General features: G+C 41.1%; 1 protein-coding gene across 1 annotated transcript; it reads right to left on the bottom strand.

The window, feature by feature from the left end:
• Positions 1 to 1,121: 1,121 nt before the first annotated feature.
• LOC120018444 (interleukin-8-like) lies at positions 1,122 to 13,037 on the bottom strand. Its single transcript, XM_038961648.1, has 4 exons — positions 12,880 to 13,037; positions 5,422 to 5,554; positions 4,912 to 5,046; positions 1,122 to 2,752 (listed from the first exon to the last, which is right to left on the bottom strand). Exons 1-4 carry the CDS (start codon positions 12,947 to 12,949, stop codon positions 2,740 to 2,742), a joined length of 351 nt encoding a protein of 116 aa, XP_038817576.1. The 5' UTR covers positions 12,950 to 13,037; the 3' UTR covers positions 1,122 to 2,739.
• Between the last annotated feature and the right edge of the window lie 3,904 nt (positions 13,038 to 16,941).

The raw sequence follows: 16,941 nt of genomic DNA, 5'->3' as shown, positions 1-16,941 counted from the left end.
CTGGCAATCACATAGGGTACTTTGTTTAGGAGGAACATGTCCAAGTGCTGCAGGCTCCTCCACTTGAGTAGCCCAAACGCCCTCTCAATGTGTCCACCTGTTGAACTGTGGACCTGGTTGAAATGCTTTACTCATCTTCAAGGTGGCCGTTGTTTCTGATTGGGACAATTAAGTCCACACTCAGGGGGTACGCAGAATCCCCGGGGAGATGGTATTGGGCCTTGAGGTCGATGGTCCTGTACACTCTGGAATTGTGCACAGAACCAGCAATCCCTGTGCAGATGTTTGTAAACATGAGCTGGCTGTTGCACACTGACTGGAGTTGGAAGCTTAAGACTGAGTGTTCTCAGCTGAAAGACAGAGCTAAATTATTCTTAATTTTCTTTGTTCCAGATAGTGTGTGAGGACTTGGCTCCTCCAGTTCCTCATAGAGGTGGACCCATTGAAAATAGGGTATTGGCCTCCCTGTGGCTGATGGCCAACCAGGAAAGTTTCAGGGGAGTGGCGGACTGTTTCATCTTTCACTTCATTCAAGTGGTCACAGACCATACCTAGTTGGTATCTGACTATGTGAAGTGGCCTTCTATTGAGCAGCTGCCAGTGGTAGAGGCCGCATTTGAGAGAAAGGCGAGGTTCCTTGGGGTGATTGGGTGTATAGATGGCACCCAGATTACCGTCAGGGGATGCCTACATAAACAGAAAGGGCCATGCCAGCAAGTAATCTGTTATTCATTGGTGTTGTTGCATTACTGCACAATTTCAATGCAACATTTGCCAGTAGATGGCGTCATTAGCCTATTGATAGGCAGTAGGTTTACGGTGCAGTGTCTTAATATTATAACTTATGAGGATGGTGTTACTAAATTAATGAATTATTGGAAAATGAAACCATGTATTGATCTATATTGTGATATATATGCAAATATATACAGTACCAATCAAAAATTTGGACACAACTCATTCAAGGGTTTTTCTATATTTTTACTATTTTCTACATTGTAGAATAATAGTGAAGACATCAAAACTATGAAATAACACATATGGAATCATGTAGTAACCAAAAAAAGTGTTAAACAAATCTAAATATATGTAATATTTTAGATTCTTCAAAGTAGCCACCCTTTGCCTTTGTGACAGCTTTGCACACTCTTGGCATTCTCTTGTGTGATAGTGTGTGATAGTTGTGATAGTGTGTCAGCTTTGGAGGATCAGTCAAAAGCAAAAGGTGTAAACCTGCACATTGTTTTAATATAGGGAATACAATTATCCTAATCTACACTAACTTGTGTTAGAGATGTACACAATGCAACTTTGGTTCATATTGCAGGAAAAAAGGGCAAAAGACAAGTACAATAGCTAACCCAGAAATACTTTTATAAAACAGTAAGCTACACACAAGGTTCAATTGTTCTATCAATATAAAAACAATTAGGATATTGATTGTAAGATGAGAAAATTGACATTGAAGAGTGGAGGGAGAGCATTGAATACATTCATTCAATTTGGATTTTTTCCTAGCCACCGTGCTTCTACACCTGCATTGCTTGCTGTTTGGGGTTTTAGGCTGGGTTTCTGTACAGCACTTCGAGATATTAGCTGATGTACGAAGGGCTATATAAAATAAACTTGATTTGATTTTGATTTGATTTAATGTTTGAGAATAGTGAATCCTAAGAAACAAAGAAAAGCAGCCTTAATGTTGTATATTTTCTTCACTCAAGTACAGTGCAAGTATTTCTACATTTTCTGTATTCTGAAAGAAAAAGCAGATCAGGAAACGATGACTTAACGCCACATTTTGGCCAGCGGCGAAAAATTGAATTAGATATGAGTATGTTGGAAACATACATTTAAGTTGAAAAAATATAGAGTAGAAAGGATTTGTTATGCCAAATAAATGTTGTTCAAGTGATAGTTTTCCAAATTGTAACCCAATATTATATGAAACAGACAAATAAGTCAAACACAGATATTCTTGGGTGATATTGTGGTAATATATGTTGAAAAGTTTAGGCCAATTTTGAGACAGAGCCATGGAGTATTTTTCTGTGTATTTCTACTTCAAAAAAGGGAACATAAAGGCAACTTCTGCTGTGAGGTATATATTTGCTACTTCTGTAACTGGTGGGAATCGAATCCAGGTCGCTTGATTGCCAACCACATAGTGAGGGGTCGTTCTTAAACAAACCACTCTTTTTGAATGTGTCTTCTTGGTGAATGTTTGCAACCAAAAAGTATTTCATTACTTTACCAATATCTTTGTCTTTTGATTAAACATAATACACATATCAAGATCCAAAATCATTTACTTCTTTCAATTCTGAATGAAACAGCCACTGTTGTAGGTACTGTACATGCAGTAGATGTCAGTAGGATAGATTCTGTGACCCCAACTCTGAACACTAGACTCGATTCAACAGTATTCTACTCAAAAAACGTTATTTATCTCTGATGGGCAATTACTTTCTGGGCACGTGAGTCAGCAACATAACAAATGACAAACCACATACAGCAACGTGACACCCATCGGGCGAGATGCAGTGTAAGAGAGTCCTGTCACACAACTTAACCAACTTAAAGGATGCTACACATTGGTAGTGGAAAAGGTGAGAACTTCCAGCACTAGGTAAGTACTATGTAAATGCAGTCCATCCATTTTAAAGGCAGTAGCACTGAAATCTCTCCCTGTGTGCGAAGTAGCTCTTGATAGCATTGATCAAGTCAATGGAAGTCTGGGTTTCAAGGCTTCTTGCTGTGGGTAAGAAACAGACATATTTAGGCATATTTTATTACATAAGTATGGTGGTTGGATGAATGGATGGATAGATCTTATATGATCATGGTCTACTTATAAAAAAAAACATGCACCGATGTGGTAAGATATATTGGCACCATTGTACTTTACAATGGAGTGCAATGGAGCAGAATGTTTTTTTATTTTCAAAACTGTCTGAAGGCTGTTTTTACCTGTAGGCACCACAGGTGAGATAAATTACACAATAAACGAGAATCATTGCCTCCAAGCTAATTTTAAACAAGGCAACAGTAAAGTTGTCGTCCCCCACGAATGATGCCCCTTGGGCCAATTGAAATATCGTGTGTAACTAACAATTTTCAGTTAATTACTATACTGGAGCTCCCGCCTTGGGCCAATCATTGTAATTTTGTAAATGTCGGATCTCTATGGCAAGATGCATCATTCACCCAAGTTTAGTCAAAACTGGGCGAGTGGTGTCTAACGAGCGGATGGAGATCGATCCATAGTCCCAGGCCATTTTCTGAATTTGAAGTGAAAAAAATCTCAATTTCAATTTTTTTCTTGGTCCTGTGCTGTTGTAAATCAATTTTAGAAGAAATAGTCAATCATGAAAGGGTGCCAATATATTTGACTGCATCTGTATTACATTTTTAATGTGAAATGTGAAAACATAAATAAAACATCTGGTTCTTGTATTCTGCCTGTGTACGATTGTGGCCTTCATATACCACGTATATGTTACTTACAGTTGCGGACAAATATATGGGCACCTTTGCACTTTTTTAATTCCCTATTTCTTTTAAAATAAGTTTTTTTTTGTCTCCACACCTTATTGTATTTTCACACATTCTTATTGTAGCATTGCACTCCAACACACCTTGATAATCTGATGATTTCACACATTAATAAAGGCTCTCAGTACCAGAGGCAGAAAAGCAACCCCACAGCATTATTGAACCCTTCTTATAATTGATTGTAGGGAAGGTGTTATTTTCTTTGAATGCTTCATTTGGTTGTTGGTTAACATAGGAAGACCCCACTACTGAAGGAGGCACCAGAAAGCCTGAATAAACCTCTCAAAACCCACTTAACAAGCCTAAATCCTGGGGGAAATGTTCTGCGGACCAGTTAAACAAAATTAGAGCTCTTTGGCGATACAAATCAGTGTTTACTGACGAGAAATTCAAGCATTCAATGAAAAGAACACCCTCCCTGCAATCAAAGAGAGGGGAGGTTTGATAATGCTGTGGGATTGCTTTGCTGCGTCTGGTACAGGGGGCATTGAATGTGCGCAAAGCATCATAAAATAAGCAGATTATCAAGTGTTTTCTAGTCCAATGTTCAAGCCAGTGTCTCCATTGAAGGTTGTGGGTCTTCCAGCTAGAGAACGACCCCAAACAACACACATCAAAAAGCACCCAGGAATGGTTAAGAAGCGATGCTGGACTGTTCTTGTCACGCCCTGATCTGTTTCACCTGTCCCTGTGATTGTCTCCACCCCCTCCAGGTGTCGCTTATTTTCCCCAGTGTATTTATACCTGTGTTTCCTGTCTCTCTGTGCCAGTTCGTCTTGTATGTTTAGTCAAGTCAACCAGCGTGTTTTTTCCCCCTGACCTTGAATCTACCTGCCCTTCGGTACCTATTGGACTCTGAACTGGTTTTGACCTTTTGCCTGTACACGACCATTCTCTTGCCTACCCCTTTTTGGATTAATAAACATTGTAAGCCTCCTGTGTCTGCATCTGGGTCTCGCCTTGTGCCTTGATAGTTCTGGTGGCCAGCGAAGAGTCTAGATCGGAATCACATCCTTCGGCGAGATCTGAAAACAGCAGTTGGTGGAGGGCACCCAAGAAGTATTTGTCTGCGCCAAAGTCTGTGTAACCAAGTAATTGCTCCGGGGTGCCAATAATTTTGTCTTTATTAAATAAAAATTGTAAACTTAAGTTTACAAAAATAAAATAGGTTCTCTTATGTTGGAGATCAAATAACAAGGTGTGGTGACCCAGTTTTCAACTTATTTTAGAAGAAATAGGGAATTTAATAAAAGTGCAAGGGTGCCAATATATTTGCCAGCATCTGTATATGATTCATATACTGTAGACCCTTTTCCAAATGAGTGGATAGGTAGACAGACAAACATTTTGTTGTTTTACCTGGCTCGTTTATTCCAGGTCTTTGGGCTGTATGAGTTTCTCTTGTGCTTGGCCAGTATCTGCTCAATGATCTTCTTGACCCAGGGAGCGCTGACGTCCAAACAAATCTCCTTACCGCTCCCCTTCAGAGTGGCTCTGCAAGACAGGCACACAGTACAGTCAGAAACAGAACTAATATTACCACAACCTAGAGCTAAATCAGCTTTTGTAAATTAAATAGGACGTTAGTAAGCAAGGACTCGCATAGAATAATTTAAGGTAAATATCTGAATGTGAACATTGTATAATAACCATATTTTAGAGTCGGTGTTAGTGTTATAACTCGACTATAAGCATCATTTAAGATAGTCAACATAACGTATTTTTGTCAGCACTAACTTAATTAAATATGATTCATATAAGATGGCCATAGTTGATATCAACATGATTTAAAACCCATATCAATATCAACTTATATATAACAGTCATATTTTAGGGTTAGCATGATTTAAGTCGGTAGTCTGAACTCACATGATCTCTGTGTCTTTGCAGTGAGAGCTGGGAGGGAACATCTCTACCTTGTCGATGAGTTTACCAATCCGACGCCTCTCCATCTGGATGCAGCGACAACGTAAGTCTGACCCCAAGTCACTTAGAGTCATCCCTGTAGAAGGTCAGAGGTCAGTTTTAGACTACATCATATTGAGTGTGAGGGGTGGAGGTCACAAAAATGTGAATGAAAGAAGCAAGCTTTTAATCGTTAAAGACTCCAGACACCGACGCCCTAGACTGATAACTCTGCTTCCTCACGGCAAGCGGTACCAGAGCAACAAGTCTGACACCAACAGGCTCCTGAACAGCTTCTATCACCGCTCCTAACAGCTTCTATCACCAAGCCATAAGACTGCTAAATAGCCAACAACATGACTACACAGACTATCTGCACTGACCCTTCTATTTGATTTTTGCACTGACTGTACGCACACTCATACGCTCACTCACACTGACACTCCAACACACACACAACACGCGCACACGTTCAAACTGACTCTACACACATGCACATACACACATACAATCATAATATACGCCACTGCTACTCTGTTTATCACATGTCATGATGCCTAGTCACCTTACATATCTAACACTCCCACTCCACTGTAAATACGGTATTGGCACTGACCCTGGAACTGACCTTGAATATCATGCACTGTAGCTTACTTACTTTCTTCTTATTTCTGTTTCTCGTGTATTTGTTCTACTTTACTTGTTTTTACAGTACTACTGATATTGTTGGGAAAGAGCAAAAAAGAAAGGCATGACTGTTTTTGTGCATGTGACATTAAAGACTTGAAACTTGAAAAGCTTCGAATCAAACGACACACTGTAGTCCAGTCTCTTTCATGAACAAATTCATCTTTCACATCAAATCATTAACAGTTAATTCACATGACCACGGTTCAACTCATGAAAAGCCCAACAGTCAAATGAAATGCACACCTCTCATGTAATGTCATTGGAGTGTAAGTCAAATCAAAGGTAACACTGTCTGTTTGTTCAGCTCTTTAGGCTGATTCAGGCGATGTCTGTTCCATTTGAATGGTGGGACTTTCATTTTAAAGCTGTCGCTTGCCTATAACATGTCAATCATATTGCTCCACCCAGGATGCCGCAGTCTAGGGATGCTTTCTATTTAGTTTAGCTCACCCGGTGCCCCGGTTTGCTAAATATGCTGAAATCAATTATCAAAAGTTTTATCCTTCAATGTTTCTCTTTGCCATATGTGTTTGTGTTGTTTTGTTTTCAATTCCACCCCTAATAGCCAGTATCGCCATAGGTTCTGAGTGGGGCATTCAGAGTTTCCCTAAGTTTGAAATCGAGTGCTAACTCTGCCCACCTGGCAAGGACCGAGCATCCCCGCTTGCAAAACGAGCGTGCAGATGCATGGGCTGGGCAATTGGACTGACATGTTAGGAAGCGACAGCTTTCAAAGAATCGTCCCACCGTTCAAATGAAACGGACTGTTACGTCCGTCGTCGGAATGAGACCAAAGCGCAGCGTGGGAAGTGTTCATCGTACTTTATTTGAATGATCACAAAAAACAACAAAGGAAAAAAACAAACGTTATGTTCTGCAGGGCTATACAGCTGCTCTGCAAAAACAACATCCCACAAGCTAGGGTGGAAAAACAGGCTGCCTAAGTATGATTCCCAATCAGAGATAACGACAGACAGCTGCCTCTGATTGGGAACCATACCCGGCCAACAAAGAAATAGAAAACGAGAATGCCCACCCAAATCACACCCTGACCTAACCAAATAGATAAATAAAAAGGCTCTCTAAGGTCAGGGCGTGACACAGACAAGGCTTGAATCAAATCCTAAAGAGCTGAATAAACAGTCACACAGTTTCACCTTTGATTTGAATTACACTTCCATTATAAATTGACCTCATCCCATCAGTAGAGGATGCCTGGTTATTCTTTAAAAGTGCCTTCCTCACCATCTTAAATAAGCATGCTCCATTCAAAAAATGTAGAACCAGGAATAGATATAGTCCTCCAGACCCGTCTGCCAGCACAAAAACATCCTGTGGCGTTCTGCATTAGCATCGAAAAGCCAACGTGATATGCAACTTTTCAGGGAAGTTAGGAACAAATACACACAGGCAGTTAGGAAAGCTAGGGCTAGCTTTTTCAAACAGAAATTTGCATTCTGTATTACAAACTCAAAGTTCTGGGACACTGTAAAGTCCATGGAGAATAAGAGCACCTCCTCCCAGCTGCCCACTGCTCTGAGGCTAGGAAACTGTTACCACCGATAAATCCACTATAATTGAGAATTTCAATAAGCATTTCTCTACAGCTGGCCATGCTTTCCACCTGGCTACCCCTACCCCAGTCAACTGCCCGGCACCCTCCACAGCAACCCGCCCAAGCCCCCACCATTTCTCCTTCACCCAAATCCAGATAGCTGATATTCTGAAAGAGCTGCAAAATCTGGACCCCTACAAATCAGCCGGGCTAGACAATCTGAACCCTCTCCCCTTAACAAACAGATTACGGACCATTTCGAATCTCACCGTACCTTCTCCGCTATGCAATCTGGTTTCAGAGCTGGTCATGGGTGCACCTCAGCCACACTCAAGGTCCTAAACGATATCACAACCGCCATCGATAAGAGACATTACTGTGCAGCCGTATTCATCGACCTGGCCAAGGCTTTCGACTCTGTCAATCACCACATTCTTATTGGCAGACTCGACAGCCTTGGTTTCTCAAATGATTGCCTCGCCTGGTTTACCAACTACTTCTCCGATAGAGTTCAGTATGTCAAATCGGAGGGCCTGTTGTCCGGACCTCTGGCAGTCTCTATGGGGGTGCCACAGGGTTTAATTCTCGAGCCGATTCTCTTCTCTGTATATATTAATGATGTCGCTGTAAGGTGTGCGTACTGGCGGTAGAGAAGTCAGGCGCAGGAGAGCAAACCTGATTTACAACGGCGTAGTTTAATAAATAAAACCACAGTAAACAGTACAAATAAATCAATGGGTAAAACCCGTCACACACCAGCATAACGTGCACAAGCACTACAATAAACAATTCCGGACAAGGACATGGGGGAAACAGAGGGTTAAATACACAACGTGTAATGATGGAATTGAAACCAGGTGTGTGGGAAGACAAGACAAAACAAATGGAAAATGAAAGGTGGATCGGCGATGGCTAGAAGACCGGTGACGTCGACCGCCGAACGTCGCCCAAACAAGGAGAGGGACCGACTTCGGAGGAAGTCGTGACAGTCGCTCTTGCTGCTGGTGATTCTCTGATCCACCTCTACGCAGACGAAACCATTCTGTATACCTCTGGCCCCTCTTTGGACACGGTGTTAACAAACCCCAAGACGAGCTTCAATGCCATACAACTCTCCTTCCGTGGCCTCCCAACTGCTCTTAAATGCAAGTCAAACTAAATGCATGCTATTCAATCGATCCCTGCCCGCACCTGCCCGCCCGTCCAGCATCACTACTCTGGACGGCTCTGACTTAGAATACGTGGATAAATACAAATACCTAGGTGTCTGGTTAGACTGTAAACTCTCCTTCCAGACTCACATTAAGCATCTCCAATCCAAAATTAAATCTAGAATCGGCTTCCTATATCGCAACAAAGCATCCTTCACTCATGCTGCCAAACATACCCTTGTAAAACTGAACATCCTACCGAACCTCAACTTCGGCGATCTATAAAATAGCCCCCAACACTCTACTCAACATATTGGATGCATTCTATCACAGTGCCATCCGTTTTGTCACCAAAGCCCCATACACTACCCACCACTGCGACCTGTACGCTCTTGTTGGTTGGCCCTCGCTTCATACTCGTCGCCAAACCCACTGGCTACAGGTTATCTACAAGTCTCTGCTAGGTAAAGCCCCGCCTTATCTCAGCTCACTGGTCACCATAGCAGCACCCACTCATAGCACGCGCTCCAGCAGGTACAGTATATCTCACTGGTCACCCCCAAATCCAATTATTCCTTTGGTCGCCTTTCCTTACAGTTCTCTGCTGCCAATGACTGGAACGAACTGCAAAAATCTCTGAAGCTGGAGACCCTTACCTCCCTCACTAGCTTTAAGCACCAGCTGTCAGAGCAGCTCACAGATCACTGCACCTGTACATAGCCCATCTGTAAACAGCCCATCTACCTCATCCCCATACTGTATTTATTTATTTATCTTGCTCATTTGCACCCCAGTATCTCTACTTGCACATTCATCTTCTGCACATCTACCATTCCAGTGTTTAATTGCTATATTGTAATTACTTCGCCACCATGGCCTATTTATTGCCTTATAACTCCCTTATCTTACCTCATTTGCGCTCACTGTATATAGACTTTTTGTTTTCTTTTTTCTACTGTATTATTGACTGAATGTTTTGTTGATTCCATGTGTAACTCTGTGTTGTTGTATGTGTCGAATTGCTATGCTTTATCTTGGCCAGGTCGCAGGTGCTGTAAGGACTGGGTGTCGGAGTGCGAAGTCAAACGCAGGAAGCAGAGGGTGCAATAACAAATGTTCCCTTTCAATGAACACTGAGAAACTAAAGTCACCCTTCTAATACCCTGGGTGCTCACAAAAACTACCCCAGACACGGGGGGAATGAAAGCAGTCCAGTAGACACGTAGTACAAAACAGACACCACGCTTAACAACTAATAATCCCGCACAAAGAACCGGGCGGGCCGGCTGACTGATAAGCCCAACTAATTACCAACAAATGAAAACAGGTGTAATCAATAAACACATAAGGAGGGGGAGAAAAGGATCAGTGGCAGCTAATAGGCCGGTGACGACGACCGCCGAGCGCCACCCGAACGGGAAGGAGAGCCTGCCTCGGTCGGAGTCGTGACAGGTGCATATGAGAACTTGTTGTCAACTAGCCTACCTGGTTAAATAAAGGTGAAATAAAAAATCATACAAAAATAAACTCAGCAAAAAAAGAACCGTCCTCTCACTGTCAACTGGGTTTATTTTCAGCAAACTTAACATGTGCAAATATTTGTATGAACATGATGAGTCAACAACTGAGTACGAGTCAACAACTGAGACGGAACAATAAACGTTTTCCATAAACGGAACAAGTTCCACAGACATGTGACTAACAGAAATGGAATAATGTATCACTGAACAAAGGGGGGGGGGGGGGGGTCAAAATCAAAAGTAAGTCAGTATCTGGTGTGGCCACCAGCTGCATTAACTATCTCCTCCTCATGGACTGCACCAGATTTGCCAGTTCTTGCTGTGAGATGTTACCCCACTCTTCCACCAAGGCACCTGCAAGTTCCTGGACATTTCTGTGGGGAATCGCCCTAGCCCTCACCCTCCGATCCAACAGGTTCCAGATGTGCTCAATGGGATTGAGATCCGGGCTCTTTGCTGGCCATGGCAGAACACTGACAATCCTGTCTTGCAGGAAATCACGCACAGAACGAGCAGTATGGCTGATAGCATTGTCATGCTGGAGGGTCATGTCAGGATGAGCCTCTCGCAGCCTATTGCGGACAGTCTGAGCACTGATGGAAGGATTGTGCGTTCCTGGTGAAACTCGGGCAGTTGTTGTTGCCATCATTTACCTGTCCCACAGGTGTGATGTGCGGATGTACCAATCCTGTGCAGGTGTTGTTACACATGGTCTGCCACTGCGAGGACGATCTGCTGTCCGTCCTGTCTCCCTGTAGCGCTGTCTTAGGCGTCTCACAGTACAGACATTATAATTTATTGCCCTGGCCACATCTGCAGTCCTCAATCCTCCTTGCAGTATTCCTAAGGCACGTTCACAGAGATGAGCGGCGACCCTGGGCATCTTTCTTTTGGTGTTTTTCAGAGTCAGTAGAAAGGCCTCTTTCGTGTCCTAAGTTTTCACAACTGTGACCTTAATTGCCTACCACCCGTTCCACAGGTGCATGTTCATTAATTGTATATGGTTCATTGAACAAGCATGAGAAAAAGTGTTTAAACCCTTTACAATGAAGATCTGTGAAGTTATTTGGATTTTTATGAATTACATGATAACTGATGTATGTTTGAAAGGTGAGCATTATTCATTCAATAGACTGGTCTACAATTAGAAATGTGATCTAATGCTTGTTTGTTTCATTCCTTGCTTGTTACTGTAATTTAAAAAAAAAAACTTGTGAGTTACAACACTTTTAATTGGGAGCCGTGATTAGCTTGATTGAAAGTTATATTTAAATAGGTAGATGTAGCCGTTACTCAAATACGCACATACTGTACATTCAGAAATACAAATTCTCTCTAAAAGGTATTTCTTCACTTATTGTTGCTATTGTCTACCCTTGACTCTTGCCCGATGCCCCTTAAATGCAGATAACTTTTCATATTTTTCTGTGTTGTGTCCTGGGATAAATCATACGCTTGCCCCGCTATTGCACTGGAGAACTCTGTGCGTTTTTCCCATTCGACATAAGAGAAACCGCACGCTTGCATGTCTGGATTGTTATTTCGGTACTTAACCATGTCTCTGGATTGTATATACCTTTTGAAATATGCTGTGTTAAAGACTCTGGTTCCTCTGGACTATGGTTTTAGTACTGTCTGTAAAAATCCAATCTAGACTTGCCGTTATTTTGCTGCTTTTACTGTCGGGAAATGGGCAATTTAACCCAGGTCCTTACATTTCTACCCAATCTGAATCAGAAAGTCAGAATGGTCTGACGTTTCTGCACATAAATGTAAGAATTCATCTTCCAATTTTGTGAATATTAGGATAAAAACCACAGACCTACATGAATTTATGCTTTCTGAAACCTGGCTCAAAAGATCTATCACTGACAAAAACATTGTCAGTGATGGTTACAATGTTTTTCAGTCAGATCACAAATTTAAGGGTGGTGGTGTTGCTATACAAGGCATGTTTTCGGCAACCATTCTGACTTCTATTTCCAAACCCAAGCAATTTGAATATCTGGCTTTGAATATAAATCTTTGCGCATCCTTTAATTGAGTTGTCTGCTGTTGTTATAGACCCCCATCTGCTATTGCTAGCTCTCTGGGTTGTATTTTTGAATTGCTATCATAAAATGTCACACTGAATTTGTGATTAAGGGTGACCTGAATCTAGACTGGTTGACATCGAACTCTGATCAACTCAATAATCTATGTAATAGTGACTATAATCTTACTCAGATTGTTAACAATGTAACCAGGTTTAATGCAAAGTGTGTTCTATAAAATCCTCTTTGGTTGATCTTATTTTAACCAACACTTCACATCATTTTAATACGTCTGGTGTTACCATTTGTTCTTAATTGACTTGCCTGGTTAAAGGTTCAATAAAACAACATGTATAATATTATATTTTGATACCTTTACTTATTTTACTGCGCATATGAATTATATTCATGTCCATAGGGTGTCAATGCATTGAGTCAAAGTAATAATAGAGTAGATAATAATATAAACTCACCCTCGGTGATGGTCAGGAGGGCCAGGAGCACACCGATAGAGCTGTCTGACATTCTGATGCTCATCTTCATTTTGGCGAAAAACTGGAGATCCAGTAACTAGACGACAAGGTAGTATGATCCTAAGACAAGCTGGAGTTACAGTAACTATGGTCCTGCTGGAAGCCTAAGCTCGAATAACAAAATAAACTATTAGTAGTTTATTAGATATTACTCTGTTTATTGTTATGAGATTGTGTCCTTGTCTCTTAGTATGATTCAGTCTCATTACTGTCTGTCTCCCTGTATGGAGAGGCACCAGTCCTTTATATACAAGCAGTAAAGTGAGTCACTAGTCAGGCCAGGGTTGGTTGGACCATCTTTGGAATCCACTCTTATCTAAACCGGTTGTCGGATTACGGCAATTAAAGTAAAACCACAGAAATGTCTTCAGTTTACTTTCCATGACCATCAGAGTTTCATCAGACCAGCTAAACTCCAAGAAAACCCTGTTCTTACACCATCTGGTCTGGTATTTTACGCAACCTGGGAAAAGTTGTAGAGGCCCTAGGGGTACTGGGCATTGATCAGGCCAGTTTTAAAAAAGCCAGTTCAACCACAGACAACATTTTACCGTTTTTTTTCAATCACTTGAACACTTTTCTCGATTCAGGGATTACTTTTGCGAAACAGCTAATGCAGCCCACTAAACTGCATTTCTCTTGCAAAATCAAAACTTTAAATATATTTTTTATAACTTCATCAAACAAGTATGTGTCATCTAATGAGATTTATTTTACAATATGAACTAACACCATCTCAACTTAAAATACATATTACAAAAGCAGCGAACCTAATCAAAACAGTATCATTAGTCATCAAATGAGATCTCACAATTTATTTAATTTTACCTTTATTTAACCAGGTAGGCCAGTTGAGAACAAGTTCTCATTTACAACTGCGACCTGGCCAAGATAAAGCAAAGCAGTGTGACAAAAACAACAACAAAGAGTTACACATGGGATAAACAAACGTACAGTCAATAACACAATAGAAAAATCCATATATAGCGTGTGCAAATGTAGTACGATTAAGGAGGTAAGGCAATAAATAGGCCATAGTGGCGAAATAATTACAATTCAGCATTAACACTGGAGTGATATATGTGCAGATGATGAAGTGCAAGTAGAGTAGTCCATAGGGCGTCAATCGTACTACACCGGCTCCGACGCTCGTCTTATGTGGCAGGGCTTGCAAACTATTACAGACTACAAAGGCAAGCGCAGCCGCGAGCTGCCCAGTTTCACGAGCCTACCAGACGAGCTAAATAACTTCTATGCTTGCTTCGAGGCAAGCAACACTGAGGATTGCATGAGAGCATCAGCTGTTCCGGACGACTGTGTGATCACGCTCTCCGTAGCCGACGTAAGACCTTTAAACTGTTCAACATTCACAAGGCTGCGGGGGATTACCAGGCCGTGTGCTGACCAACTGGCAGGTGTCTTCACTGACATTGTCAACATGTCCCTGATTGAGTCTGTAATACCAACATGTTTCAAGCAGACCACCATAGTCCCTGTGCCCAAGAACACGAAGGCAACCTGCCTAAATGACTACAGACCCGTAGCACTCACGTCCGTAGCCATGAAGTGCTTTGAAAGGCTGGTAATGGCTCACATCAACACCATTATCCCAGAAACCCTAGACCCACTCCAATTTGCATACTGCCCAAACAGATCCACAGATGATGCACTCTCTATTGCACTCCACATGTCATTCAAATGTACTTTTTATTATATTTTATTTTCACTTTAAAAAAAAAACTTTTAACTTTGACCATCATTCAATCCCCCACACAGCAACTCCACTTCCACATACCAACCCTCAGCCCATCCCATCTATCTCTGCTGGCCACCCACTTTGGGTTTCTACGCAACACATATCTTTCAACTATGATGTGATGCTTAACGTACAATTTCAATCTATCTAATCGAATAGAATCCACAGATTGCGAGTTGAAGATAAATACTTTTACTAAGAGTATTAGTATATTAGTAATTGACTGACCCGGTCTCTCCAGATCTCCTAACAGTACTATTTCTAGGGTCAATTTTAGATCAATGCTATGCATTTTCAGCCATTCCTGAACCTGAGACCAGAAACAGGCTACCTTTGAAAAAAGTACAATTTTCAATTAATTGAAAATGAGACATGGCAATTGGCACAAAGGCAAAAAGGCAATTTTTAAACAATGGATGAGCTTTTCTTAGTAATCTACTTGAGAACCATTTAGGGTTCAAATAAAACTTTTGAATTAGTGAAGCTTTTAGAGAGAGGTTTAGTGCTGTTATATTTAATCATCTCAACCCACCCAATTCATATTCATTATATAGATAGGCCCGCTTTATTTTGTCTGGTTTAGCGTCTCAGACAAAGCGGAAAAAAATTTGCTCATATGATTTGAAAAACGAATCATCAGGAGTAGGCAGCGCCATAAGTAAGTGAGTAAACTGAGATATGACTAAGGAGTTAATCAGGGCAATTTTTCCATAAATAGGCAGGTATTTACGTCTCCATGGTTGCAGGATCTTGTCTATTTTTACAAGTTTTCTATTGAAATTCATTGTGGAGAGCTTATTTATATATTTTGTGATATGAATACCGAGTATGTCTACTTCACCATCAGCCCATTTTATAGGTAAACTGCAGGGTAATGTAAAAGTTGTATTTTTTAAGGATCCAATACGTAATATTGTGTCACGTTCTGACCTTTGTTTTCCTTTGTTTTGTCTTTAGTTAGTATGGTCAGGGCGTGAGTTGGGGTGGGCAGTCTATGTTATGTGTTTCTATGTTTAGGTTTGTCAATTGGCCTGATATGGTTCTCAATCAGAGACAGGTGTTTTGCATTGTCTCTGATTGGGAACCATATTTAGGTTGCCTGTTTTCACTGTTGGTTTGTGGGTGTTTGTTTCCTGTGTCTGTGTTCATGCCACACGGGACTGTTTCGGTTAGGCTACTTTGTTATTTTGTATTTTTTGTCGTGTCCAGTGGATTATATTAAAACATGGACACTTACCACTCTGCGTCTTGGTCCGATCCCTATTACACCTCCTCTTCAGACGAAGAGGAGGAAATCAGCCGTTACATATTGTACACTTATCATAATTAGGTTTAGTCCAGAGAGTACAGAAAAGTCATCTAGCTCTTCAATGAGACATTGCAGGGATCTAGCTTGCGGACTTGATATAAAACTTGAGTCATCGGCATACATGGACACCTTTGTTTTTAAGCCTTGGATTTCTAATCCTCTAATGTTGTTATTGGATCTGATTTTGATCTTGTTTAACTCCTCTTGACAATTCAAAACGCTCTGAGAAGTAGTCGTTATTTACTATTTTACACCTGGGGTTGCTATACATTATATTTACCGAAATTGAAAAAAATCCAGGCATTTATAAATAAAATCCAGCCTTACTTTATCAAATGCATTTTCAAAATCAGCTATAAATACCATTCCTGGCTTCTTATATGTTTCATGATGTTGTATTATTTCTAGTAGTTGTCGTATATTATCTCCAATGTATCGTCCATGTAAAAAACCTGTCTGATCAGGATGAACAATATCTGGTAAAACCCTTTTAATTCTAAGTGCTATGCATTTTGCTAGTATTTTTGCATCACAACATTGAAGTGTAAGGGGCCTTCAGTTTTTTAGATAGACTGGGTCTTTATACACTGCTCAAAAAAATAAAGGGAACACTTAAACAACACAATGTAACTCCAAGTCAATCACACTTCTGTGAAATCAAACTGTCCACTTAGGAAGCAACACTGATTGACAATAAATTTCACATGCTGTTGTACAAATGGAATAGACAAAAGGTGGAAATTATAGGCAATTAGCAAGACACCCCCAATAAAGGAGTGGTTCTGCAGGTGGTGACCACAGACCACTTCTCAGTTCCTATGCTTCCTGGCTGATGTTTTGGTCACTTTTGAATGCTGGCGGTGCTTTCACTCTAGTGGTAGCATGAGACGGAGTCTACAACCCACACAAGTGGCTCAGGTAGTGCAGCTCATCCAGG

The sequence above is a fragment of the Salvelinus namaycush genome, chromosome 23 (assembly GCF_016432855.1).
Source record: "Salvelinus namaycush isolate Seneca chromosome 23, SaNama_1.0, whole genome shotgun sequence".
NCBI classification, from domain to species: domain Eukaryota; kingdom Metazoa; phylum Chordata; class Actinopteri; order Salmoniformes; family Salmonidae; genus Salvelinus; species Salvelinus namaycush.
The sequence above is the reverse complement of the archived record's forward strand: the minus strand, read 5'-3'. Positions and strand labels throughout refer to the sequence as shown.